At 40.1% G+C, this 27,471-nt stretch overlaps 2 protein-coding genes and 1 long non-coding RNA gene across 3 annotated transcripts; 1 reads left to right on the forward strand and 2 right to left on the reverse strand.

Annotated features, from left to right (window-relative positions):
* Window positions 1–1,316: 1,316 nt before the first annotated feature.
* On the reverse strand, window positions 1,317–13,209 carry LOC124074661 (microsomal triglyceride transfer protein). The gene is made up of 18 exons (XM_046417818.1): window positions 12,944–13,209; window positions 11,309–11,496; window positions 11,011–11,154; window positions 9,061–9,168; window positions 8,862–8,978; window positions 8,638–8,777; window positions 8,409–8,559; window positions 7,279–7,436; window positions 6,958–7,126; window positions 6,514–6,621; window positions 6,121–6,333; window positions 5,794–6,005; window positions 5,570–5,667; window positions 5,267–5,388; window positions 4,737–4,964; window positions 4,244–4,368; window positions 2,406–2,576; window positions 1,317–2,301 (listed from the first exon to the last, which is right to left on the reverse strand). The coding sequence occupies exons 1-18, from the start codon at window positions 13,002–13,004 to the stop codon at window positions 2,154–2,156; spliced, it is 2,661 nt and encodes an 886-aa protein (XP_046273774.1). The 5' UTR covers window positions 13,005–13,209; the 3' UTR covers window positions 1,317–2,153.
* On the forward strand, window positions 11,436–12,574 carry LOC124074665. Its single transcript, XR_006845890.1, has 3 exons — window positions 11,436–11,523; window positions 11,867–11,971; window positions 12,283–12,574. It is a non-coding gene; the product is annotated as an uncharacterized LOC124074665 (long non-coding RNA).
* Window positions 13,210–17,036: 3,827 nt separating the features above from the next.
* On the reverse strand, window positions 17,037–27,256 carry LOC124074670 (tetraspanin-5). The gene is made up of 10 exons (XM_046417838.1): window positions 26,645–27,256; window positions 24,012–24,062; window positions 22,569–22,715; window positions 22,270–22,440; window positions 22,000–22,125; window positions 20,507–20,554; window positions 19,769–19,885; window positions 19,620–19,681; window positions 18,864–18,919; window positions 17,037–18,739 (listed from the first exon to the last, which is right to left on the reverse strand). The coding sequence occupies exons 1-9, from the start codon at window positions 26,726–26,728 to the stop codon at window positions 18,907–18,909; spliced, it is 819 nt and encodes a 272-aa protein (XP_046273794.1). The 5' UTR covers window positions 26,729–27,256; the 3' UTR covers window positions 17,037–18,739; window positions 18,864–18,906.
* Window positions 27,257–27,471: the final 215 nt, after the last annotated feature.

Consider the following 27,471-nt stretch of genomic DNA (forward strand, 5'->3'; position numbering starts at 1 on the left):
TCCCCGTGACCTGATTACTGTGTCTGCTAAAGTTCCACCACTCAAAACATCCAAAAAACAAATGACAAGGGTCAAAGGGAATCAAACAGATTTATGCCAACACAAGTACACATTTGGCATCTGCCAGCATGCAAGGTTAGCTTTCTGGTGACACTGAAACATCACCCGGGCCGAGGCTTAAGTTTAACCTGACAGTTTGCTGCTGTGTTTACTCGGTTGCCGTGGTTGCAGCGAGACTGGCAGACACTGGTTTGCCCCCAGCTGCTCTCGGTGGTTTCTAAGGAATCTACATTAAGACCCAGTTGTTGTGTTTAGATGCCAGCAGAGGCTCTGATGTCACAGCTGTGACACAGGAAAAGTCAAGATTTATTGCTGCACCTGAATCAACAAGTGTGTGTAGGCCACTAAGGTACATTTATTTTGTCTCCTTGAACATGCCACAAACCATCAAAACAAACAAAACACAACAAAAAAGTAAAACAGTGTAGCTAACAAAATTAGTTACACGCTACTGTACTGTACTGTTCATACTTGTTAAGTTTGCCTTCTTGAAATGATATGATTGCCAGATGGTTGAATTAACATTTGAAACCACCAAGTGACAAGAACTTCTACACTTCGATCATTGGTTTAAGAGGCCACAGCCTCACTAATGGCTCTGTGTTAGCTAAAACGTAATGTCAGCGTGTTAATGCTAGCCACTTTGCACAAAGAACAACACAAAGTGTGAGTCATAAACCCAAGTACCGAACAAACAATTTGACGTGATAAAGAAAATCAGTAGAATTCATCCTGCGGGAGCCATGAATGACTGTAAACAGTTTCATCACATCCAACAGTTATTTCAGTCCAGCCCAAAGTGGTACAGACTGACAGACACACATTTCTTGGCAAAATGCTATGAATATACCATGTGTGGTTGTGATGAGCACTGTACCTGATGAGTACTCTTGCAATTTTGTGTTGTGTGTCCATACATTTCAAAGCAGCTGAGGTTGAACTAATGTGCCTTGATCGTGTCTTTCAAACCTTCTGTAATAAATCTGTAGTCTTTAAGTTAAAGCACCCTTCACAGAGATCATTTGAGTCTGTTTCTCAGACTTAACAAAGCTCAAGATGTTATACAACTGTTATGTAGGCCATGATGTATATAGCACATGACAAATAAACTGACTTTGACATTTAAAATTGGTGGTTTGCCTCTTTAAAGGCAAAAAGAAAGTCCCACGGCTGTGTTGACCATATTATACTATTGTTCATACACACACACATTGTTTTGCTGAATCTAAATCCATAAATCAAGTTACAAGTAAAAATTGGGTCCAGTGCACATTTATTGTCAGCCAATTACAGATCTAATAAACCCTTAGTAATGTTAACACAAGTTCAGAGAAGCTCCAAAGTCTTACAGCTTCCATGGTCGTTCAGACAAACAGAGCAATTACAACCACATACAAAAAAAAATATATTCAAGTATTGATGGATTCATTTCTCAAGATTCACTTATCACCACAAATCTTGAAAGTACAAAGTAAAGACAATGCACACTCATCGTCTCAGTAAGGACAATTAAATATCACCCACGTAATCATAAAAAAATGTAATTAATTGATATTACTTTGCTCAATAAGTTATTTCAAGTGTGTGAACAGTGATACAGTGACATAAAACAATAAACTGCTCCTCCTTAGTAAACATTTTAAATTAAAAAAAACAAAACAAAGGAATGTTGACAGAAAGGAGCGTTTCTGTTCATGGGGAAAGTTAATCCACTGTCTCCAGTGTGATATTTACTGTAACTGTGTTGGGAAAACTAGAGTGGTATTATTCTTGCTGAGCATTACTCTTTAAAATAAAACATACATCCTGTGTGTGCCCATCATAAATACATTTTCAAGGAAATCCATAAAAAGGCAACTAAAGAATTCCCAATTTTTGAAGGAAATGGCAAATTAAACTTACTTAAATACTCACAGGAATGTAAACGCTGCATGTGTTGTTAAAAAAACAAAACATTCGTCACTTTTCTCTCTTACAGTCTTACTGCACGAGCCTGAGGTGTGGCAGCTGTCCTGAATGCAATAAACCTTTGAGTGACAATACTCTGGCTGTAAGAAGGACAACTTGTTCGTGGATAGTTCATCGTATTTCTTCTACCAGCTGGAGTCAAAAACCTTCTTGCACATATTTGAATTCTCCTGGTGAAGAGGGAATTCAGAGCCCGAGATGAGTTGCTTCTTGCTCTTGCGTGACATAACGCTCTTCCCAGACGACAAGCTCTCGTACTTGGTCAGGTATTCACTGGAAGAAGAACATCAAGCATAGACAGTTAGGTTTGGCATAAGCACATTCAACGATAAAACCCCAACGAGAATCTTTTATTTACATGGAGGGTTTCACAATACCTGATGGGGAAGGTAGCTTTGTCCATCTGTATGCATACCAAGAAGGGATATTCGGAAAACTGGACTGTAGTGATGAAGTCAAGAGATGCCTCTGTTTCGAAGCTGACCTCCACACCCGCTCTCATAAAGTCCATGTCCACTGTTACGTTGCCAGTGACTGCTAACGCTCCCCTGGAACCACAAGGAAGTGAAAAATTAGATAACAACTTGTACATTTTCCACATTTAGAATAGCGTTACGTTTAGTATAAACATGAGTTTGTGAAATGTGTTTCACATCTGATGGATTTGCTTTTGCTTTGTGAGTCCCAAATGGGGTAAAGGAGTAAAAAAAAGGAGCATTAGCATCATCATTATTATTATTGTTAGCTGTTGTAGTAGGACTCCTCCATTCTCTATATTGGAATATTTGTTGTACCACGGCTGCTTCCCAACAGAAAAGAATGAATCCTGTTTTTTTGTGACCATGTATTTCTATCATACAGTTTGTATCAATGGCTCAGAAGCACAGTAAAGCTCAGGCTCTAACAAGCAGAGTTCAGCTCCCATGTAACAACTTCCCCTTGTGTTTCGAATCAAAGGTGTGTGCCAACCAGTTGAACATCCAACCTCTGTAACTTTGCCCGCGGAGACATGCCTTGGCAAAGATGCCAGTGTGGTTTGTTCTGTTTCTATAGATAGCCTGCAAGTCTATTATCAGAGTGGATGAGGTACAACTATGCTGATCCATTCACCTGCCTCTGCCACTCCCCTCCACACACAGGTCAAATCATCCCCAAGTCTGAATTCAGGATGTGACACTTAACAGAGGTCTGAAAAAGTAGAAAGAAAACCCCAAAACAGAAAAACAGAATATGTATTTTCGTTCCTCATGTTGGCGCTCCAAAAAGGGCATTAGTTCCTTAACCTAGATCCCCATTAAAATCCCATTTTCTTTTCCATCTGTAGAGTAAATGTGTGAGTAAAGCCAGCATAATTAAAAGTACTCAGGCAGGGTATTGCTTCAAATATTAATGTTAATGTCAACTGATAATTTGCTAATAAATATAGGCACCTAAGACCTTAGCAAAATAATAATAATAATAGTTTTCAGATGTATCATCAAATGCATTAAAAAGAGAGACTGAAAAGCAACTGAACATGAAGAAGAGTTTTTTGGTTCTTGAGTTTACTGTTTAAGACAAAGTTGTTTTTTTTGGTACATAAAAAGTACTGAAATGCATGTGCAGTCCTGTCTCACAAAGGAAAATCACATCGTATTTCAGTTTTGGTATTGCTCTTCAAATCCTGTTTCATCACCAGATGCTGCAAGCTAACCGACACCAGCGTGATGATGTGCTCCATTTTCAGTTGCTACTGTTGTGTGTTGACTGTAATGTTTTAAAATAGAGAACCAGACAGAACTGACATCATATCCACACAACCCTATAAATGAAACAGGCGTGAAGCACAATACTGGAGCGTGTCCAACGATGGAACAAATGAATCAGACAGCACTTATAGACCCTCTAAAGTTCACATGAATCCAACATCAGTAGAAGCCTATTTGCAGTGCGGTGACGTAGCTTTAACATTTAAAACAACTTTCCTTTCGGTCACAAAGGTTGTTCTAAGAATTATCTGCCTACAACAAAGGCCTTCGCCCTGGAAGTGTATTACATCACACTGTACTTTCAGTACTTCACAAATATACTCATTGAGATACTTTATCATTCCATGGTCGTTCTTGAGGCTGTGACCCATATACCTGGCACAAAACATTATGTAAAAGCTTTGCTGAAAAAAACACCTGCAACAGCTGTTTTTTTGCTCTTCTTTTTGCTCGTCTCTGGGCTTTACCTGTTGTTGACGCTGGTCTTGGACTCCCTGTACCACAGACTGATCTCCATGCCTCCAGAGATGTCAATTGCCAAACCTCCTTGGAACTCTGCATTCGCCTTCAGACCAGACTGTAACTGGATCACCTGGAGGACCGAAGATGAGCAGGAAATGGAATGCAAACCTCAATCTCCAGCACCAATCAGTGCACGTGTTTCTTTTTATGGTGATATAAGGCAGCAAAATCAAACTACTTCTGCTTTAGATTAAAACCTCAATTTGTTTTAAGAAATAATAACACTGACCACGCTGAACTACAATTCTGAAAATACAGTTCCTCAGAGCGTCATCATACAGCCGGGCATCAAACACAACAAGTCCTGTTCTCTACCATCACCTTCATACAGTTAAGATATGAAGAACCTACAACTAATGGTCTTCCTGTCACTACCTGTTGCATTCATTATATTATAGAGTAGTGTAACTGGTGTGGTATGCAGTAGTAACTGCTTACCTCAGAATGATCAGTCAGCAGGATGAGACCCTTCACTACATTCATGGGCTCCCCAGTCATGGAGAACATTTTGGACATGAGGTCACTGTAACCCTTGAAGAACGTGACCGGTCGCAGCTGGACATCAAACAGAAGAGCCGACATCCCAGCAAATGACTCCAGGTTTTCCTCTCCCTCATCGGGTGTGGCAGCAATCAGTGACTCCAGACCCTGGGCCTCAATTGCCACCTGGAAACAGGAAGAACATCCAAATTAGCAATTTGATGATGATGTGTTTTGTCATTTCACACAAATGACATGAGAATAATATAATTCATAACGAAAGGAAAGTTCATCTATATATCATAATCTATATACAAAAGGGCAGTTCAAAGTGCTTTACACAGTGCATTAAAACATTAAAAAAAGAAAGTAAAACCACCTAAAAACATGAAAATGAAAAAAAATATTAATATATATTCCTGCAGCCATCCTGCTAAGCTTGTTTTGTATATATTACAATAATTAATTTCATTGTGTGGTTTCCTCACCTGGAGTCCATGTAGCATTGCTCCATTACTAGCACCGTAAATATTCATGTTGCTTCTCCTCAGGATGCCAGAGCCTGAATACAAGATGTCCAAACTGTATGTGGAGGTCACATCAACAGCTTCTGCAGGAAGGAAGATGTTGAAGTACTCAGTTAATGTGCATGTGCCTTTTGTGACAGGTCTGAAAGGTCAATGCTAATGGTTTACTTGGGTGAATTTTCTTCATTTTCTCTCAGATTTTATATTTTGAAATAGTATAATTGTAATTTATTCCAGGTTTAGAGATGAGGCTTGATCACTCACGTGCCATGAATCCTGAGAATGCAGACGATGACCCAACTTTGGCAAAACGGTCGTAGTTGTGGGAATTCATGTCTTTCATAGCTTCTTGTATAACTTTGCTGAAAAAAAAGAAGTATTTTATACAACAAGTGGCTGCAATGTGTATTAGAAAAATCCTTTTACACAAAAAGAACCTTGTTGTAAATTCAAAGAAAAAGTAGCCTTTTGGTTGGTCCACAACAAACCTGGCAGCCAACTGGAAGCGGAGGATGTCCTGGATCTTAGACAGCATGTATTTGTTCATTTCATGGGGAAGGTTTCCAATAGACAGAAGCAGATTTTTGACCTCTATGTATGACGGGTTGCTACTGAGGATCACGTCAGCAGCAGCAGCCCTCACGTTTTTCTCATAAATGCGTCGATTCTGGTGGTAAACCCTGTTCACTGTACGTTTAACCTAAAAGTGATATAAATATTTAATTTCACTTTCTGTTTTATGTTAATCAGTTCCATATAGCATAGAAACTCATAAAGATCAGCTACAATGAAGGGTTTTGTACACTAAGGCCCACCTCATCTGTCATGAGCTTGACGTCGTATCTCTGCAGAGCAGTGAGGGCGATGGTGCAATAAGCTCCCACCTCTGACTCTGCGTATTTGGTGAAAAGGGGAATGGCCTCCGGAAGCATGGAGTTCTTCAGAGCAAGGAGATACATCTGGACCTCGGACTCCACCTGTGTACTGTCCGGCCCATCTAAAAGGAGCTTCTTGACCTGCACCACCGTCTGTGGGGTAAATATACAGCAGAAGATCATCATTCAACTCTTAGATTCATTTAGATTAAGTTTAGTTTCCAGAATGTTCGGTTGAGGCAATTTTTCAGATGTTTCGACATACTTTATCTTAAAATAGACACTATATTTTTGGCTTTTGTTTGTTGTTGGTTATCATCTCGATGAGCTCACCGGTAAACTGCACCCTCCTTTTTGACACAGTTTCTGGACCAGGGCTCCCATGATGATCACCACTGATTCTTTAATGTCACTGCTGCCAAACTTTCCCTTTGAAATATCCTGTAAAAGGAAAACTCTCATTAAAATTCACAGAAATTACTCAACTGTTACTCAACAATTTATTCTCGAGACTGATCAGATCAATCAGACCATTGAGGTCTGACATATATGTAGATGGTGAATTTTGGTGAATATCACTTTAAACTAAGGGACGGTTGAAAATACAGTTTACCAAAATGATCAAGAGATGAATTAATTTTTGCTTATTGTTAAACCGCAAGGGTGCTAACTCTATTAAACAGGCAGTACAGAAAACTCAGTGAAGCATCTCTTCCTGTGTTTTCTTTAATAAGCAAGAAAACTTGCTACTTCTCTTAATAGCAACATAACACTCACCAGCAGAGCCTGGAGCATCTTCTCATTGGGATGTGAAGCAAAGCCACATGCGTAGAGAAACCTCTCCTGCAGAACCAAACCTTTGGCATCTGTGAAGTTAAGGAATTCAAGCATGGCATCTAGAGATTCCTCGGTCTGGGAGGATGTCACAGCATCCACCACCTGAGGTCTGAAACCAGCAGGAAGAAGGTAAACACAATAACAGTGAATTAATCTCCTTACATTCACAATCTTCAAGGTTAAGACCAATTCAAAGAAACAGCAGAGCGATGGACTCAGTCAGCAAATTAAGATATGGGAAAGAAGGAGGAGCCTGTTTACAGAGATGTCTTGCTGGCACTCTTCAGCACTTTGAGGATCTCGTCCTTGGATGCCTTCCTAATGCTATGGATGAGAGCCAGGAAGCTGCGAGGAGCCGTGGCTTTGGACAGGGTCGTGGGCTCCAGCTGCTTCTGTTGGGCCTGCCAGTGTTCAAAAAGCTAAGTGGGGGAGCACAGGGGAGAAGAGGTTAGGAGACAGCCCGTCTTCAGTCAGTAATTACAGTACAAAAATATAAAGTATCTAATTACTAATACAGGCTATTTAGGAGGCATTTTGTAATGACGGCTTGAACAACTCAGACCTTGTTTTATACTCTGAAGGCAGTAGTGGGCACTGAAATGTTACTTGGACTGATTCAAAAGCAGAGCGAGGGAATCTTTATGCACATACATTTGAAATACTGGAAATGCAATTGTTTCTCCTAACCTGGCTGCTAGTTATAATGACTTGCTTTTGAACAACCTCTCAGTTAGCAAAACTTTGGAAGAGAAGAACAAGGCCAATTGTAAAATGACTGAACAATCCAAACCCATCGCAATCTGACCGCATGTGTTTTTGTCTGACTTTGTTGTAGCAGTGTTGCTATGTTCCCAGATCTCAGCAATTACTCTGATGAGTAATCATGTATCATAAGAGACAGAAATGATGGCCAAAACCACAAAAACAAGACCCGAGACATGCTGACATGCTGATGTTTAATTTCAGTTTCAGTTCAATTTATTTATATAGAGCAAATCACAAAGAAAGTTCTCACATTAAAGTTTCCAAATAGTCTTTAATATTGACAGACCAAACATTCCCCCATCAGCAGGAACTTGGTGACAGTGGCAAGGAAAAACTGCCTTTATGATTAGCAGGAATAATGAATTCATTATCCAAAAGCTGCTAATCAATGTGTACTGGACGAACTTTTGACCAGACGACGCCGCTAAAGGAGAAGTTTAACGTCATTAAAATTCATCCTGTGGGAATATTGCACCAAATTTTGTGGCAATCCACCCATTTGATTTCTGTTCCAAAGGAAAAGTCAGGGGTTCACCTAAGATTTTAGTTATTTATGAATGTCTGTACAAAATGTCTCAGTGTAACATATTCACTAATTTTGCATGTGAAGGTGAACGGGTACTCACTGTTGGACATCCTTTGCACTGGGACTTGACCTTCTCCGCCACAATACCGACAGCAGCCAGTTTGGCATCGATTGACTTGACAACCCCAGCTACATCTTTCCCAGCAGCCTCCAGCGGTCCAGCTTCTGTCTTTACCAATGTGAGGGCTTGTCTGAGAAGAAATTTTAAATTTAAAGAGTGTCCATATCAGAAATGGCAGCACAGATTAAATTTTTGCTAAGGGACTTACTTGGACACGACTTTAGCCGCAGCAGATCTGTGCGCATTAACGGCCAACAGGTGTGTTTCTTCAGCCACAGCTGAGCGGATAAAACCATCTTCAAGTGTGAACACTGTAACAGAACTGGACTTCCTGTTCACGCCCAACACCTGAATGGGGACACATCGAGGCGAGATTTATTAGCAACTGAGAAAAGACAATATTTTGTCATTGTGGTCTGGATGCTGACAAACCTGACTGTGTGTGGTGAATCCAGTCTCAGCAGTCTTACACGTCTCCAGGTTTTTAGTTCTTGTTACTTGACCTTTGACTGCCTTGTACTCGATCGTGCACCTTCCAGACACATCATTCTGTTCCAACACATGTTCACATTAGCTGCATGCAATAAAGTGCTAAAAACATTTATACATGTGACAGGAGTATGTCAGTTACCTCTATAACCATCCCAGTTTTGAGCTGTACTTGCAGTAAGCTGGCCAGCCCTCTTTTAAGGTTCTTGATGGTTGCAGGTTCGGCCCAGTAGGAATAAAATGCTTTTGCCTAAAAGGAAAGCGACATGTTAAAGAAGCCTTTTGAACGATGGATACTGAGATGTTTTGTCCTGCAGATAAAACAGCTACTAAGGCATATGACCCACAGTACTGTATGTGCTACAGCTCAGAAAGGCTACCAGGGTGTCAGTTTTCCTTCTGCAGAAACATGTGTTAATGGTCACGACATCAGAGACTATTAGCGTGCAAAAATAAAAGTTATTCTTTGAAGCCCAGATCAGAAACCAAACCAGAATGCTTTGGTATTAACAGTTCAGCATTTTAAAAAGACTTAATCTGGCATGCAGAGTATGTCCTATAATTATATTCTCAGTACACATCAGTACATAGCAATGACCAGAATGAAAGTTACTGATATCATAATAAAGTAACCAAACCTCAGTCAATGAGCTTAGCTCACCTTGTGAAATATCATATCACACTACCTCCAGCCACGAGGACTCTGTGTCCTCATGACTGGAGGAATCAGCCTATTACATCATCCTACAGAGCCTCCTATACAGAATGTAATTTATTTGTAGTGCTCAGCCACAATATAAGCTAGGAACACCATAAATAGACTGCCCCCTGCTACTCTGTGTATTTTTCCTGCTGTAGCCTGCCATCAGTATAAATAAGGTAACAACACTGGGCGAGACGCTCAGCTCAGCTTCACACCGTCCACTGGCTCATTCTTCAAACTCGTGCTCCACACTGAACCAATATTAATATTCAGAGGTAAAACAAGCTGCTATTTGACCTCTTTTAAGGTGGTGTAAAAAACAACTAAGCATGAGCCGCAGATACCTTTCAAAGTATAAAGTACACTGTATACTGAATCATCATTATACATCTGTGAAGAACTGGCATGTGAAACCAATGTAATGTACAAACATGTTGAAACAAACATGTTCTTATAGGCTTATTAATGGTTAGTTTTATTTGGTAATTCTTTATAGATACAGTTACAAGCCAGTATAAGAGTGAAACTTTTCTTTTGAAACACCCTTTAGCTAGTTTTTACTTTTGTAGTAATAATTCAGGTATAAATCTTTAAATCAAAGCTCATAAAGTCCAGCTGGTCAAAGGGGTTTCCTCCCAAATTATTATTTTTTTTAAAGATCTCTGAAGCATTAGCAAATGATTCATGAACCATTAATAAAGCCATTGGTTTCCATTTAGAAACCCATTATAAAGGCAATCAGAGGGATCTAACGCAGTGCAAAGAGATCTTAACTCAAGATCTTAAACCACCATCATGACTCTTTTCCTGAGCCTGTAAAAGAGCCATCTCACAATAAGCTTGATGTTATTCTTTCGGTGGCAATCATGGGTAATTATGAACAATATACGGCAATAGCATCGTGATAACAGTTAATAACCCAGAGCCAGTGTGAGTCAGGCTTGTGCATTCATTCACTCATTGAGCTTCTGAACCTGCTGACCTTTGCACTCACACACATCTTGTCTGGGATTTCCCCTGCCAGCATCATCACTTCAGCACAATGAAAGTAAGCTCGACAGCAGTGGAGTGCTGGAAGTGCACTGCTGACTTACTTATAAGCATCTCTCACATGTGTAAGATCAAAGATTAATGTTAATATTCAACAATAGCCATTGTTGTTCAAACCTAGGAGTGAAAGTATGTCACTGTGTACCAACATATACATGGTTAAAAATTTTGTTTGACAGTATGTCACAGTCAGGGCTAAGAACTGTGATAAAACCAGAAATAAGTGGTAGAGACGGTGATCAGCACTGCCGTCTTTACAGTCATATTGTTTAATATTAAAATGCTTATTGTAGAAGAGTCCATGACAAAGGCAAGAGTAGAAAATCCGATAACTCTTACCTTTCCATTTTTCAGATGCACAAGGAAAGGTTTTGACAGAGCTGCTAGTTTGGTCTTCCCCAAAACGCCTTCTGCCGTGGATCCATGGAGGACGTTCTTCTTCTCAGATCGAGGCGACGCATGCTCGATCCTCACATTGGAGATCTGAGGAATTAATTCATGTGAGCAAACAGGCCAACACCTACAACCAGTGACCAGTTTTGTCAAGAGCGTTTGCGTAGTCAACCATATGCATTATTCTGACTCCGTCTTTACAAATGTGCTGGGATCTTCTCAACGTGTGACTGGGCCGACATACCGCCAGTTGAATCAGCTGGTCATCTTTGCTGCTGGGATCTCTCCAAACTAGATTGATGTCAACATCGCTGGAGATCCTGTAGCCAGCGCTGCCCTCTTTTGACCCCGTGCTCCTGTCCAACAGCACATCAGTTGTGTAGCTGAATTTGTACAGCTGGTTGTTATTCAGCCGGGGTCCAGCAGCACCACCTGAGGAAACAGCAGGACACACAGCTGGTGAGTGGAGGCCAAATCTTAGTCGGTTTTACACCGCAGACAGCCATTGTCCAGAATGCGTCATAGCTTATCAGACTGATAAATACATTTTTTGAATACCTTATTGCTGGTTTCATTTTACGTCTTACAAATATCAGCTAGAAGAAACCTGATATGAATTTATCCCAGTGAACATTCACTTTTCTTCATTTGTTTATCACTGTATTCTCATTTAATGACACAACTGTGAGCAGTGACTGTTAAAAAAAACTCAAAAAATCTCAGATGTCCAGATAAAAGTGATCTACACACTTTATCTACACACAAAAAGTGATCTACACGCTTTTAACTGCTTGGCTTTCAGTGAAAACGTGTTTTTGACAAGTGAAGACTGCTAAGCTTTCATTTGATGAATGAACTCAGGCTAGAAGACTGGACAGCTGTAGTCTCTGTAATGTCTGCAGTTCAGGTGAGTAAAGCACTCTGTTAAAAAAGCTTCTTGACTTTTTACCAAAATAATTAAAAAAAACAATGTTATGACAAGACAAGATGGTCTTACATTAGTGAAAATACGTGACAAATGGACACTGGATCTGAGACATTTACCATCGTAAGTAAATCCAAGTATCTTTCACTTGTGGTTAGATAACCTGAGAAGTGCTCTGTTTTTCACTTCCCAAATACAAAAACAGGAACTGGAATGAAAGTCTTTTTGAAAGAACAGCTTCCACTGAACATGGTGCTCCTTGTCTTCTTCCATTTTTTTTGTTTCCCTGACAGAAATACTGTCTGTGGATGGCACTGAGGTGATTGAACCAGCAGCAATTTAACAGGGCGTGTTCGACATGACAGAAGATAAAAAAATCTCCCCACTGCTCTATTAATGATGAGCTCTTCTGTTAGATATGACGTTTGTCCACGAGGGAAGACAGACTGACGTGTCAGTGTCTGATTTCATCACTGGTCGCTGAAGAGCGTGGGGCTGAATTCAACAAATACACATTTTGTGTCAACAACTGGCTGATATTCTCAGGGAACATCAGAAGCAAAACAGCAAGAGAAAATAAATAGATAAATAAATAAATGTGTTATTTTGCCTTTCTTGACTTTACTCTTATCAATCAATGATGCCAACAAGAAGCATCATGTGAAGCTCCTGCACTGACAGTGAACAGGACACTGACATTGTGGCCAGGATTCATTCATTTGCACAGTTAAACTTGTCCCCTCAGTCAATAATTTCCCAACATTGGCTTCATACAGAAACTTCCAGAGCGCAGCATTTCTCATTTTGAGCTACAAACGAGTCCTGATGTCACATTTCTACAAACTGAAGATGAAGTGGAAGGTCTTGTTATGCCAAATAAAACCACTTTCTTGATGGCCCCAAACGCACCACTAACGCAAACAGGGAAAGCGGTCACGACGATCCATCACTCACCTTTGGCAGAAGCTGAGGCACAGCAGGCTGTACAAAGCAAGAACACGACCAGAGTTAACATCCTGTGTCCTGTCTCTGCAGCCAGAACAGACAAAACCGACCCAGGGAGAAAAAGGAGTCAGTGGATGAAGTGGCACTAAAAGAAAGGCAAATCAAGTCCGAGCTTCTCCTATTATGTTTTATCGGAGGGGAGGGCAGACTCCAAACTCCACGCTCAAGTACTAAGTACGAGATAACCAGCAAATCATTAACCCGAGGAGCGCAGATTTGACAGGAACTTCTGCGATTGACAGATGCAGTCAGGTTTTAATACAGCAGGGTCGGATCTGCGTCTGCGCGCCACTGTGTGATTGATTGATCAATGAAATGGGATTATCACATTGGGCTGATCAAGGGAGAAACGAGACACGCCGTCTGGGTTTTAGTTTTCAAGCAGACTGCATGTCCCGACAAGTCAACAAACAAGGATAAAGTTATCAGGGCAGAAAAACATTCTAAAATTAGCGTGCAAAAGTATAATTTATCAACAAATGTATATTTACTGAGAGGTGGTAGAGAGTCGTCCTCATGTTAGACACCTTTCACCTAATTTCTGTTTGGGATGAACAGTCTGCGCTTTGTCGGCGCGTCTTGGTTGGAGGAAATGGGGCAAAAGCAGCCCTCAAGCTCAAATTACAGCTTCTCAGGGGACCCGAAATGTTTGGTATATTACAGCTGAGGGTCAGTCAGAGTATGTGTTTTTTTTTTCAGGGGAAATCAGCTTAGATGTGATAAATGTGAAAGTAAAGCAAGAATATTGAGATTGAGACAAACTCCTGCTGAGATCTCCGAGTTAATGCAGTCCGGACTCCAGTGATGTGTGACTTACAGCTGATTACAAAAGTTACAGCCTGAATCTGTAAAATGAAAATATTAGAAATAGGTGTAATAATCTACATACAGTGCGTGTGTGTGTGTGTGTGTGTGGGGGGGGGGGGGGGCAGCATACATCTTTTCATCATCAGCAAAAGGCCACTTCACACCTGATCTTTTGTTTTCATTTAGATTAACTAGAAACTCTATTTCTACATTCTTGTAATGATTGTTGTAAATCATCTTTACTTTAGTAAAGGTCAAACTTTTTATCCTAAAGCAGATTTATGCTTACGATTAACCTATTTTTTGATTGACGTTTTCACACATTCAAAACTTAATTCCTATCCTGCAAATCCTCAAATAAATGTGGACAAATAAAGTATGAAACTCTGTAAAGACATCAAAAACATTTTTTTAATCAGAATCTTTAAGACTCTGAAAGAAAAGAAAGAAAACTTTTTTGGGGGGTTGGGGGGGTCAAGCAAGTGGACACATACAAAGCAATGTGATGGTTTCCAGTAGTTACAGTAATATTTAGCTTGTCACATGTATTGTACAAAACAATCATGCAGGATAGAAAACAAGCTGCTTCGTGTATTTTTAATTTTCTCATAGGTTTTATATGTAAAATTAGACAACTATAGCAGAGTAGAAGTACAAAGCAGCAACGCCATAAGAGGGAAGTTCTCAAGCTAAGTACAAGTTCTCTCAAAATTGTACTAAAGTAGGCCTACACCACTTGAGTAAATGTGAATGCGACAGAGCAGCCAGCGGATGTCAGTGTTGCGTCTTTGGACTTTCTGCCGGCGAATGAATTGTGTCTTCAGGTTGAGATCATGCAAATTCACCCCCAGCACACAGACATCATATCAGCTTTCCTTTTGTGTTGATTTCCTCGCAGTCCTGAAGCGAGACGTCTCCAGCAATAAGGAAGCTGACAATGTCCAGTTTCAGTCAGCAGTCAGGAGCCACTGATGTGCTTCTTCAGTGGACTTCACAGATCATCCTCTAGAGATAAAGTATGAGGAAGTATGTCATGACCTTTGGCACACTGCAGGACGATTGCTTCCTTTTTTGATGAAACAAATGAACAATTTATCCCTCCTTTTCTGATATTATCCTTCTTGTTGTGCAAAGATGGTGATCATAATTACATAATTACAGAAAACTTCATTTTACAAACAGGTCATTGTGAGGTTAAGAGGCGACTAATGTTTTAGTTGGAGAGAAACTATGGACAAATTTTACAATAGTTTACAGAAACATTTTAAAATCACTTGAAAAGTAAGTGGGAGCCATGTACTATATATAACCGTGTACTAAATAGGAGTAACATGTACTCCATTGGCTCCAAATTTGTAGTGGAAAAATAAATAAGTAAAGTGCATAAAGTTACACTGTGGGGGGTTAGGAAAGGAACGTAACTTTACAGGCAGTCATTATGTAAAAGCTGTTTTCAAATCAACTTCCGTGGTGTTTAGTTAGAAGGCAAACTTAGTCAGAAGATGTGATTTGGCAATTCACAAACAAGCAAAACATTATTGTCCTATCAGAGTGGGGGACTCTTGTTGGCAGTTTCAGAAAGATAAATGTGTCAAATTAAAATGATAAAAAGTCAGTAATATAAGAAAGATCAGCCGAATATGCTTGAGAGGAAGGATGATTACATCAGTTAGGGACGAGTCTGCTGTTGTTTTCTGTTGAGCCTGGAAAAGGGCTGGATGTAACACTGAGGCATATGGCCAAAGGTCAGATCATAGGTTTGCAATCAATCCCTGATAACACTGCAAACAGATACTCTTATCAAAGCCGGGTATCTAAATCACAAATTATCTGTGTGTGAGTGTGTGTGCGTTGAAAGAAAAGTGTGTCTGTGAACGAGGTTCATTTTAAGAGAAAAACAGAAATGTGGTTTTTCCTCTCCATCCGTGGCCAGGTAACTCCACCTCAGCGTACTCAACATGACTATTAAGAGGACTGAAAACAGTCTGAGACAACATATGAACAGCGCAGAGACAAAATCCTGCAATGACTTCAAAAACTAACCTCTGGTCCATGGATTTACCATTTTTTGTTTATGTTTGAGCATCATAGTAGCTAAAACTGGTATGAAGTAAGATTTGAGTGGCAGAATCCCACATTTCTTAGGGATACCAAAGCTGGTGTCCATCATCACCTGACAGGTAGGAATGAGAATCTATTATTAAAACGTGACATCATTTCAACATTTTGCTGATGCTTTGAGCTTGCTTGTTACTGGTTCTAAAGTTCTAATGGCCTGTTTAGTTTAAGTGTGTTTGTGTGTGTGTGTGTGTGTGAGGGAGATGGCACCTTATTTGTCCATAATAAACCCTCCACTGATGATTCATCATGGTTTCTCTGCTGCGTTTTTGGGATTTTTTGACTAAAAAGTAAAAGAACAAAAAACTAATAATGATGAAAAACAGGTGAATAACCGACACACACTTGGCACCCTCTGTGCTGGTTTCTATGGTCACGGTCTCTGTGGGAAAGCTTTTTTTTTTTTTTTTAAACGAAGACACTTCAACCACGCGATGCGTAGATGATGGCTGAATTCCATTTAGCTGCTCCAGCTGGCAGGCCCTGGTATTGTAGGCCTACATGCAGTCTTACTGTTATGATTACTGGGACACAGCAGAGCAATCCTTACTGTTATTAGTAACACCTGTGCTTTTCCTTACCTGCTTATAACAAGTTAAAATGTCTGCTGGGGAATTGACGTGACCAACTGTCGTTGTGTGACAGAAAAGAAAAACTGAAGCTGCGCAAGAGGAATTAATTCAAAATAATCTTCCTTCAACTGCAGAGATGGTCAGTAAATTAAGGTCACAAGTCATCACATACAAAATGAAAAATATGTTTAACTACTTTGCTGTCAGTGATGGAGAAACAAATGTTTTTGTTTTTTTTTCCTTGACCCGCAGGAGTTCAACATTGAGGATGATGACATTCACTTCAAACAGACACTAGATGGTGGTATTGAGTAATTATTAATTAATCTCTGATGGCTTCAGTGGACAACAAAAACTTCTCAATAACTTCATTAATGAGTATATTGACACGACGGAAAGGAAAAGCTGCAGGAAGGGACTTCACAAGCGTGTCACTTGCTGTGAGCTGTATTTATCTTTATTCTTTAATGTTTATCAATGACCGTGGCCAAATGCAATCAAATTTAACCCAAGGTCTATATACAACATGGATACGCGGACAAAAGTTTACAAAGAACCACATTTATTTAGATATATATTTACAACTTGTCACGATCCAGTTATTTACAAGGAATCAGGAGCACACATGAAACAAAGGTAATCTTAAAGTCAGGGGTATGTAGAAGTAGAAATCGCAAATATGGCACTGAGTGGTAAGAAAAAGTGTGATCAGTCAACAACAATCATATGCACCTTTAGTGGGGAAAAAAAAGAATACTTGACTTCTTCCTCCTGTATTGCATCTGACTCCACATTTTTAAAATATTTTCGTGTGAGGAAGTTCAGCTCATGAAGGCTGCACACGAGTTCTCTGTTTCATGTAAACATAAAATGGCTGTTTTTACTTTCATGCTATGCAGCTCTATTAAAGGTTATTACACAAAATTCTCTGCTGTTCTATTCTTTGCATCTGGATTTCAAAGTTTGCATTTCAAAAAATGCTGGTGAGCGAGCCTGTGTGGTCTGCTTTCAAGTAATGTGTGTATGCAGGCTATAAATCCTTTCTACGTTCAGTCAGGGACCAGCATGCCTTCATCATGAGCCTTGGAAATAGCTTGTTTCCTAACTTTCCACATCAAAACAGAAAAAAAACCCACAACCAACAAATCTAACTCATCAAATAGGCAGATTTCAACGAAGGAACACATTGGCAACACTTAAAAAAAAAAAGGAGGAAATGAATGAATGAACACTGACAGTAAAATAAGATTATGTGCAAAGAACAGCACCTTATTTACAATGTGCTGAAACACACTTTCAGTCAAGCTGCTTTTGTACAAATTATCTGACATGTTTCAGCATCATGAAGTTACAGATGCGGTTGGTGAGGTTTTGAAGGAAAAGTGCCCCCTCCAGTGGCTGCTGCTTGACTAAATTAACAGTCATGGGAAGAACTCCAATGAGATTCACCACTCTTACATGAAGGTTAAAGTGCTTAAGGTTGAGTTTTTAGATTCAGATGCCCCATCTCCTGCCTTGCTTCGGTATATTTACTACAAACACCCATTATATCCCCTCATGATACTACTTGTCACTATATCGACCCCAGCCCCACAAAACTCTGCTTACAAACTGCATGTGTCTGTTTAATACAAGCTTGATGTCACAGATGTAAGTAAAACTAAAGTTAATTCGCCAAAGCTTTAAGTAGATTCCATTAAACATTCAACAAAGTGCTAACCAGCCAATCCACTCTAAACTAGTGACTATTCTACAAGTATTTTAAAATACTTAACGTAAATGAAATACATTTAGTAGTGCCAATGTCCTACCAGTAGACAACAGGCATGCAGTGCATTTCCAGAATCACTTTTATCTTTGTACACGACCCTTACATGCAGTGTTAAATACTGCAGTGGTGAGACATATAAAACCAAGGCTCTTTTCTGAATGAAGCACTACCTCTGATAAAACATCAACTCTGCCTCTGTCCTGGCTAAAAGCTACGACCACCTCTAAGTTATCCGAACTGGGACTTTGCCACCACAGCTGTTCATACTGTAGAGAATTTGCATTGCATTTGTTTAGCTTGTACTGGATGAGAGCTACAGTACATTTTAGAGGTTGTGTTACATTCAAAAGTATGGCCACAAATAACTCTAAAAATAATTTCAAATTTACTATTTACATATGAATGAGACTCTTGGTTCTGGACACATGAGCTAATTAATTTATATCGCTTCATGGCTGGCGTCCAAACTGCAGAGTCCTGTGGAAAAAAGAAAAACATCTGAGTGCAAACACAGTCCACAGGAGAGAATCAATGGACTCAATCAATACAAATATAAATATTTATACTGCAACATTAATTTCAAAACTTAACACCACCTTACCTGGTACATCCTTCTTGCTTTTGGAGCTTCAAATTTAGAGGTCTTAGGTAAACAAACTGCACGACAAAAAGAAGAAAATTTAAGAACAGGTTAAATAAAATTAAAAAAAAGACATTTGATGCATAGTTACATAACAAACAGATGGAAGCGGCTGAGACTGTGCTCAGGTAGAGAAGGAATATCTCGTAAAAATTCATCTACTTGCGAGACGCACCGTAAGAAATGTGATGTCTCACATTTAAGTGATGTAATGTTGCTGAAGGTTTGACCCTTAAGGCTGTTGCAGGCATAGAGACTTTGAAAAACTTGCTCTTGTCTGCATGTTAGCGACACCAACAATGAAGATGTTAGTAGCATGTTTTCCCTGTTCACCATCTCACGCTAACATGTTAGCATGCTAATATTTGCAAATGAGCAGCTCGGGGGGTGAGGATATTATTAATTTTCGGGTATTTGGTGATAAATAGGTCTTGTATAAAGTATTTAAGATTGCACTGAAAACCATAAATGTCAACTTCATGCTGGTGCTAGAGGAAAAAAGTCAGGATTAATCCTCTGGGAACCATGAATGTTTGTGCAATTAGCCGCTAGATGAAAAGTTAAGGGATTGCCAAAGTTATTATAATTCATCCTGACAAGGACATAAATGTTAAATTTCTTTTTTATTTTTCAGTTCCACAGCCTTAAATCACTGGTAAATCACTGTTCCCAACCCCAGTGAAATCGTGCTTAAATAAACAAACTGTTGCCACTTACCAACTCTCTCTCACGGCTTCAATGTCGCTCACCAGATTTTGTGCTAAACAGATGCCAAAAATCTAAAACAAAAAACATTTATTTAACATCAGGTAAATTAGATTGACAGAGATCAGATAATAAACTACACTGTCCATGTTGCTCCTCACCTGTAGTAATGCAATCCCAATAAAGATGCCTGCCACCACTGTCAGGTTGTCTTGAAGCCACTTCTCAAACTGAGGAACGCAACCTTTGATATAAATGAAGGTCCGCTGCTCAGAGTCCTGATAAAACACATAAATAAGTCTTTCACACTGATTGTCCTTGTAAAACATTCAAATCTGAAGAGTTACTGTCAGCAGTCCTGTTTAGATTTACTTTGCTTGCAGCACATGCCATAGTTATTTTTATTTTATCACACGATTTCCGTTTTGTGGCCCTTCATAATAAAATCCCTTTGAACTAATGTTATCTGGTTGTTAACACTCTCACAGCCCATGGTTTTTCAGCTCTGGCTCTGGTTAAAACGAGTTCTCTCTGGCTTTTTCCTCACATTTTAAGTCAAGAAAACAAACACAGTCTTTTCCTGACATTAGGCTACTGGAGAGTAAGGCCAAAGCCGATGACGGGGAAGGGGGAGGGGTTTCATTTCTCAGTGCATTGCTGCAGCATGAGTAATACCACAGGGCCCAAAGCGCTGATGGGGAACCAGCTGCTGAATTTCAAGGACTGAGAAGTTGAGAAACACGTTGAAAGAGGAATATTGTGCCCAGGGTGGAGTACCTAATGACCTCATGCCACCAAAAAAAAAAAAAAAAAAAAACCTTGAGGAAAAATAAGGAAAAATAAATTAGAAAACCTGCTTTTACTTTAAGAAGAGGGTCTCAATCTCCATAGTCACTCACCGTTTTTGCTCGGATGTCGTAGCCACACTGAGTATTGATGACATCCTCCTGCGAAGAGAAGATGGTTCATGCTTATACATTTCTCAAAAGGTAAAGGCAACACATTCAGAGAAAATGTTCTCATATACTGGAGTTACTCATAAACATGTAATAAAAGGGGCAATGGTGCTTGTTTTCAACCTGGACTTCACTTAAGTGCGTTTGGTCTCTAGATGTGTATTAGACAGGTAAACTAAAGCTGCATAAATCTGTGAGGACCAGAGATGTAAACTTGAGACTGAAGCCTTGGATTTGAGTCAGATTTATGTCACAAAAACTGTTCTATAAGAGCTTCAGTTTTGGAAATGGTTTTTGGTTAAATCGAGCAACATTTCACCATTTCCTTTATGTGCCTCTCAAAGTTCACATGCTGGTCAAAGAAGGATTTTTGAAGTCTCCAGTGCTTTTTGAGGCTCATTTAACATTTGCTGGTAAAGAGCCAATGCACGGCTGTACTCTATCAGAAATGCTCTCAGGGCCTATGATGAAGACTTCTGTTTTGTCGGAATTAAAGAAAAAAAAAAGGTTCTTGGATTGAATCCTAGGCTACACCAGGGTGGTCATAGAAAAACACATGGACGAGGCAAACCATTCGTAAATATGAGACAGGACGTGCTGGGGCTAGCTGGCTGGCATGCTAACTTTAGTAAGTTCTCTAAAGTTCTTTAGTAAGTTCTTTAGTAAATCTCTGTATACGTACTGTATATGTACTGTATACATCTTTGACATAACGACAGAACTTTCATTTCTTCAAATTTTGCTGATAATTTTAGTTCATTTTTTTTATATTTTAAACTGAACGTCTTATACTTACCACTTTTAAATGCTGTGATGTTTTAATGGAGAGCAAGACCAGACAAAAGCAGCGACGCCTCTGTGTGGAACTCCAAAGTGCTATCATTTTGAGAGTTCAGACTGAAAACGTTTTTGGTGTGTACTTTGTCAGGCGATGTTGTGTGTGAATACTATTTATTATGTGTTACTATCAAAGAGGATGGTCTTGCTGGGACGGCATGTCCTTAGGGCCTCAAATAAAAAAAAAACAAACTCTTGTGCAACTTTCTTTACAGTGACTGCTTTGCTAACGCGGCGCACTGTCGGTGCTGTGCACACAGAGCAGCAGTGAGCAGTTAGAGCATTTTCCTGCCAAATTAGTGCCTTGGTAAATATAACTCCTCCCAGCTGCTTCGGACTTTGCTATGCTGGCAGAGCCTGACTAAATACGAAACTCTGAGGCCTGGATGTCCTGTTGGAAGCCAGCCATGATAGTTGACGGCTTATGCTAACCTTCTGGAGGACAAAGATAACCAAGCTATCTGTCACAGGGAGGACCCTCACACTTTAAGTCACAACAACTCACAGTAACACTCACTGGTTGTGTTTTACCATGAATGGGAATGAATTGGCCGTGACTTAGAAGGACTCAAGTGTGGCGAGTTATTAGGAAGACATACCGCTGGATCTTTGGTGCAGCAGGAAAAGGGCACGCCACATTTCTCACGACTCGGGTTGGAATCAGTGCAGTTGAAGTAGATGTTCAAATTCCAGTCGTCAGCTCCAAAAGCTCCACAGCATTCCCACTATGAGGTTAAACAGAGACAGGAAAAAAACAATCTCACATATGTCAACAGTTTCCCACTGAAATGAAAAACCACGATTAACCCAAGGTAAAAACAACACTGTGGTGACATCTGTACTGTGGATTTAAGAAACACAGCGCTCACATATTCCTGGGTGAAGTCTATCAGGTTCTGCAGATCAATGTCGTCTCTGTAGGCCCGAATGTTGTTGTTAATGAAAAAGTTGAGCTGGTCCTTGATCCAGTCTTTGAAGACAAAAGCCAGGACTCCTGCAGTCAGCTCCAGGAAGAAGATGATACCCAGGAACACGGAGAACTGAAATATGTCAACATTCATAGTTCTCTGAATTTAACAAATATTCTTATGGGAAGAACAAAGATTGAAAAATCTTTACATTTAAAAACTATTTTCTTCTTCGCAACATATTTGATAAAGGCACCTACAAATTTGAGCAAGAAAGAGTTTTCTCGCAGAGCTCCGATGCAACCCGCAAATCCGAGGATGAACATCACCCCACCCACCACCAAAAAGAGCCAGACCGGATCAAAACCCCCGAGGTCTGTGATGGACGAGATGTTGGAGAGGACACCCTGGTGAAACAGAGTGATGGGTTAGAGGTTTTAAGTCATTAAAAAAAAAAAAAATGTAAAGTCTGATTGAAGTCCACTGACTCCATGGGCTTAGTCACGGTAAGTAAAAATAATCTATATTAAGTGAGGGAATAAGTTTCATAGCCCATAGTGTGCACCCTCACTAAGAGTCAGCTTTAATTATATAATGAAATCAGATGATTAGCTGATTACACTCAAAGTAATAGTCTAACAAAATACGCTGATTCACTTTCAGTCAGATGAGAGAAGACTGATGCCACACTCTCTCTGTCCCGTGAATATGAAGCTGAAGTCAGGAGCTGGCTAGCTTAGCTTAGCATAACGGTTGGAATCGGGGGGACAACAAGCCTCACTCTGTCTAAAAGTAACAAATCCACCTCCAGCACTTCTAAAGCTCATTAACTAATGTGTTTTATCTCGTTTGTTTGATACAAACAAAAAACATGTAAAAGCTACTTGTTGTTGTGGTTTTATGGGGGATTTTGACTTGGATTAGTTCTTGGTGGGAGCAGTGACTTACTCAAGTCTCTGCTGTTCCCAGCCAAATAAGAGCCTGTGACATAAAAATTATGTGTTTTTTTTTGTTTTGTTTTTTTTTTTTACAGTTTGATCTGTGTACAGATTAAACAAAAGAGGTATAACCTGCTAATTAATGTGCCTCAGAGGGGCTTTAGCTAGCTTCAGTGTTTGTGCTCGTATTTATCGTACAGACAGTCATCAACCTCCTTATCAAACTCTTTGCAGAAAGGAGTATTATCATATCTCCGTTTTACTTAAATTCTTACGGTCATTTTTGGAAGAAAAAGTTGTCAGATATTTCTGAATCTCTTTGCATTTAGAGCTTTATTGACTTAGCGATTAGTTAACTAATGAAAACAATAATTATCAGATTAAGACCGTCATTATTTGCAGCCATATGTGAAGGATGAAGCAATTATGTTAATCTTTAAAGGTCGGAGTAGAGACACTTGAGAACTCATTACACTGTCCCTCCCACCCCCTCTGATACCCCAAGTGCTGAGAGTATACAAGGAATGAATCTGAAAAATGCATCGGATGCTTTTTTCCTGTCCATTGTTCAGAAGGGCGTCCCAACGGAAACCATCACATTCCTTTCTGATTCAGTAAAGCCACTGCAGACAGCTTTCATGCAGACGACGGAGTGTGAATGGCAGAGGCCGAATGCCAATGATCTGATGTCCATTTGTAGAAGGAATGACACAACAGATTGATTCAATTTATGGTTACAGAGAGAGAGATGGTCAGTAAACTCACCTTTTCGCTCCATGCCCACAATCCAATGCCGAGGAATGCAATTCCAAGGAACTAAAGGAAGTACAAAGAATAAAGAAACAAGAGGGCAGATTTATTTTGCTGCGACAGCAACATGTATTCACCACACAGGAGCACAGAGAGAAACCACAGAGAGATTTTCCTGGCAGGGGCCTCTTACTAAATATTTCTCATCTCTGTCTACAGTATCAGCTCCAACATGGGAGAGAGTCTCTTCACAGCCCAAACACATTCTGTCAGTCTGAACACGTTTCCACCTGCAGTGTTAAAAATCAATGGTGGTAATCAATCATAGACTGCATTTTTGCAACTGGCTGACAGTGTTACTACATGCATTTACAGTAGCCAAAAATTATATTTACGACTGTCTATTAAAGTTTGAAATTACTGGTCATTTTAGTAACATTTTGTTTCATATCATATGAATATTTGCAATTTTTATCTTATTTTCTGGCTGCTGGGCAGACTAAGACAGCCCCTTTAAGACATCACTTTGGCCTGTGGAGATCTGTGATGGGATTTTATCACTCCTCTTTACATTTGAATGATTTGTGAATTAGTGAAACAAAAACTCTCCATCAACAACCGAACAAACTGTTTGCTGATGAAAAGATGTGGAGAACAGCTCTAGAACCAGCGAGTGAGTGGACCTTGAGTGAATAATATTTTGAGAATTTATTCAGATAGCACATTATATTACAGTCCACTAAACCCTCTTAGTATGAATATCAAGTTCAATCAATGTCAAAGAGGAACAGATGCTTTAGACACAACTGATGTCCTCTGATCATACATGAATGGTGAAGGGATCAGAGGGGTCATGACTGACCGACTGAGATCCTCTGTAGGGCCTGACAGGTGGCCTTCCTCTTCATCACTCTGAGGGTCCAGCAGGTATCACAAACATACTGGCTTCATTGATGAAACAATATTCAAAAAGGGGTGGGTGACATCACAATATGAATGCTATCAATACACCCCAGTTCGCCTCACCATTAAAACCACTGACAGGTCAAGGGAACATCACTGATCACTGAAACCTCGGGTCCAGCCATTCATGCGTAGGCCACTTTGACAGGTAACTCGCATCCAAGCACACCCAATCATCACAACAGCACTCCCATATGGCAGAAGCCTCCTCCAGCAGGACAATGTGCCCCTGCCACACCGCAAAAGCTCCTCAAGAGCGGCCCAAGGATGCCCCAGAACAAGTCTGGTCTTTGGAGGCCCCACTGTGAATCACACTTGGCTCCAATCCATCAGAGGACACAGGAAATTCTCTGGAGTCTGGCACCAGGGAGTCAGGAGGTCTGTGGATTGTGAGGTGGGGCCTTCCTGGATCGGACCCATTCCGGCACATCCCACAGATTGGGATCTAGGGCCGATGGGTTCCACAGGCCGATGGATGTAAATGATAAAATTAATGATGGATGAATTCCATTTAGCTTCTTCAGTTTGAGGTGCCTGGTTTTGTTCATGCAGCCTCACTGTTGCACTGTCACAGTATAGTTGGGACTTTTGTTTGTTTTTTGTACTTATTACATGTAAAACGGAACACAATCATTTCCAAACGAAGAGTGTTTGCTGATTAAGGTCTGACCAAGTGTCCATGAAGTTTCACAAAGTGTGGTAGGGACGAGGTTGTTCATTTACAAAAATCAATCAAGTCGATGAGGTAAAGCATATAAACTTCAGTTGAGTATACATCAAAAAGGATTAGCAAATAATCACACACGTCCAACTTTTTTTAGAGTCAGGGCTGTGGTTGAGTCACCAGTTAGACAATTTACAGAAAATGTGCAACAGCTCCGATCACCGATGAATCATTTCAGTCTGTCATAAAAGAAGAATACAAACAGACATTTTGGTAAGACTGAGAAAAGCAGTGAAACGTCATGTTTGGGAGATTGGAACCATCAAATCTTTGGCATTTTTGTTGGAAAAATGGCTTTAACAACTGCTCAATTTTAATTTTGCGTCAACCAGCTGAACAGATAATCAACTAATCTCTCTAATCCATATCGCCCACCGCCCCTACCTGATAAGGCATACTTTAATAGACAATATTAATGAACAACATTGGCCTACTGAAGCCGTTCGTTATTCCAAACAAGTCATTTGTAAAACTAGTCAACTTGACTCTACTTCTTCTCCACAGTACTGAAACTGGAGGCCCAAAGTGGGACTTCCTTGATGGCGTTTTGGTGGATCTAAGAGCACAACAGGAGGTGGTGCTTGTTGTGGAATTTGAAGAAGATGAAGATGATCACTGCCCCTGCCCAAAAGTCACCGACACTGACAGACGTTGGAGACAAATGATGGCATCTGACAGTCGGGGGAGCCCTTTTCTCACACTGCTGCTGCTGTCGACACAAAAACAAAAGCCCCGCTGATTGGTGACAGCGGGAGCAAGTGCACCAGCAGCAGTGAGCCTATTGCGGGGATGAAATCATCCATGACTCCCATTAAGACCAGTCACAAAACAAAGCAAAACAAAAGGAAATCGTCTCGGGTCTCACAGAATTACAAGTCAGAGCTTAATGTTAATGTCATGTCAGGGTGTTAAGCTGCCGGACAGCAGGCCTCAAAGTCCTGAACAGCAAACGGAGACTTACCCAGAATATTATGTTGAATCCGAAAATGAAATACTTGATACAGCAGCTCACTTCGTGAGCTTTGAAATGCTTTCCTGACATCATTTGGATGGATTTTTGTCTTGACACGCCAACACCCGTAGCCTTGAGGAAAGTAATCACATCTATGGTCCTCTTAAATTTGACACCGTTGGTTGTGGAAACACCTTTTTTTATTTTTCCAAGGCTCGACAAACGCGCCGTCAGTTGTTTCAGCGTTTAATTATGAACATCACCCTGCATTTCCGCTGACAAAAGCCGCAGGAGGAGCCGCAGAGGAGCGTTTCGTTTGACACCGTCAGAAAAAATATCAGGTGATTCCAGATGTGAACCTCCAAAGGTGTAACGGTAAAATAAATCCACAGAAATCAACCGGATTAAAGCCGACGCTCTTCTATCTGACCCATAATCTAGACATGGCTGTTATTTGACTGCCATGTGCGTGTGGACCAATCAGGATCTTTAGTGAGCGCAGGAGGCGGGACTTCCTCCAGCAGAGCGCGTCACAGCCCTTCATACCATAATATTTAATCACTTAGGACTTCATTTATTCATCACTAAGTGATTACTTTGTCTTCTAATGGAAAATGCTGCGATTAAATTAAGTCTTACTGGACATGTGTTATGAAGTCCCAAAGCATTCAATATTAAATAAATCAATCAGACAATATGGAATAAATATATGAATAAATACAGATAACACAGAAAATCAATGATAATATGATAATATTGTTTTATCCCTCAGTGACAGAGTTCATTGAAAGTCATTTAATTTGGTTCCAGCAGTTTTTGATTTTTTTTTCTCTCTA

The sequence above is a fragment of the Scatophagus argus genome, chromosome 2 (assembly GCF_020382885.2).
Source record: "Scatophagus argus isolate fScaArg1 chromosome 2, fScaArg1.pri, whole genome shotgun sequence".
Classification (NCBI taxonomy): domain Eukaryota; kingdom Metazoa; phylum Chordata; class Actinopteri; family Scatophagidae; genus Scatophagus; species Scatophagus argus.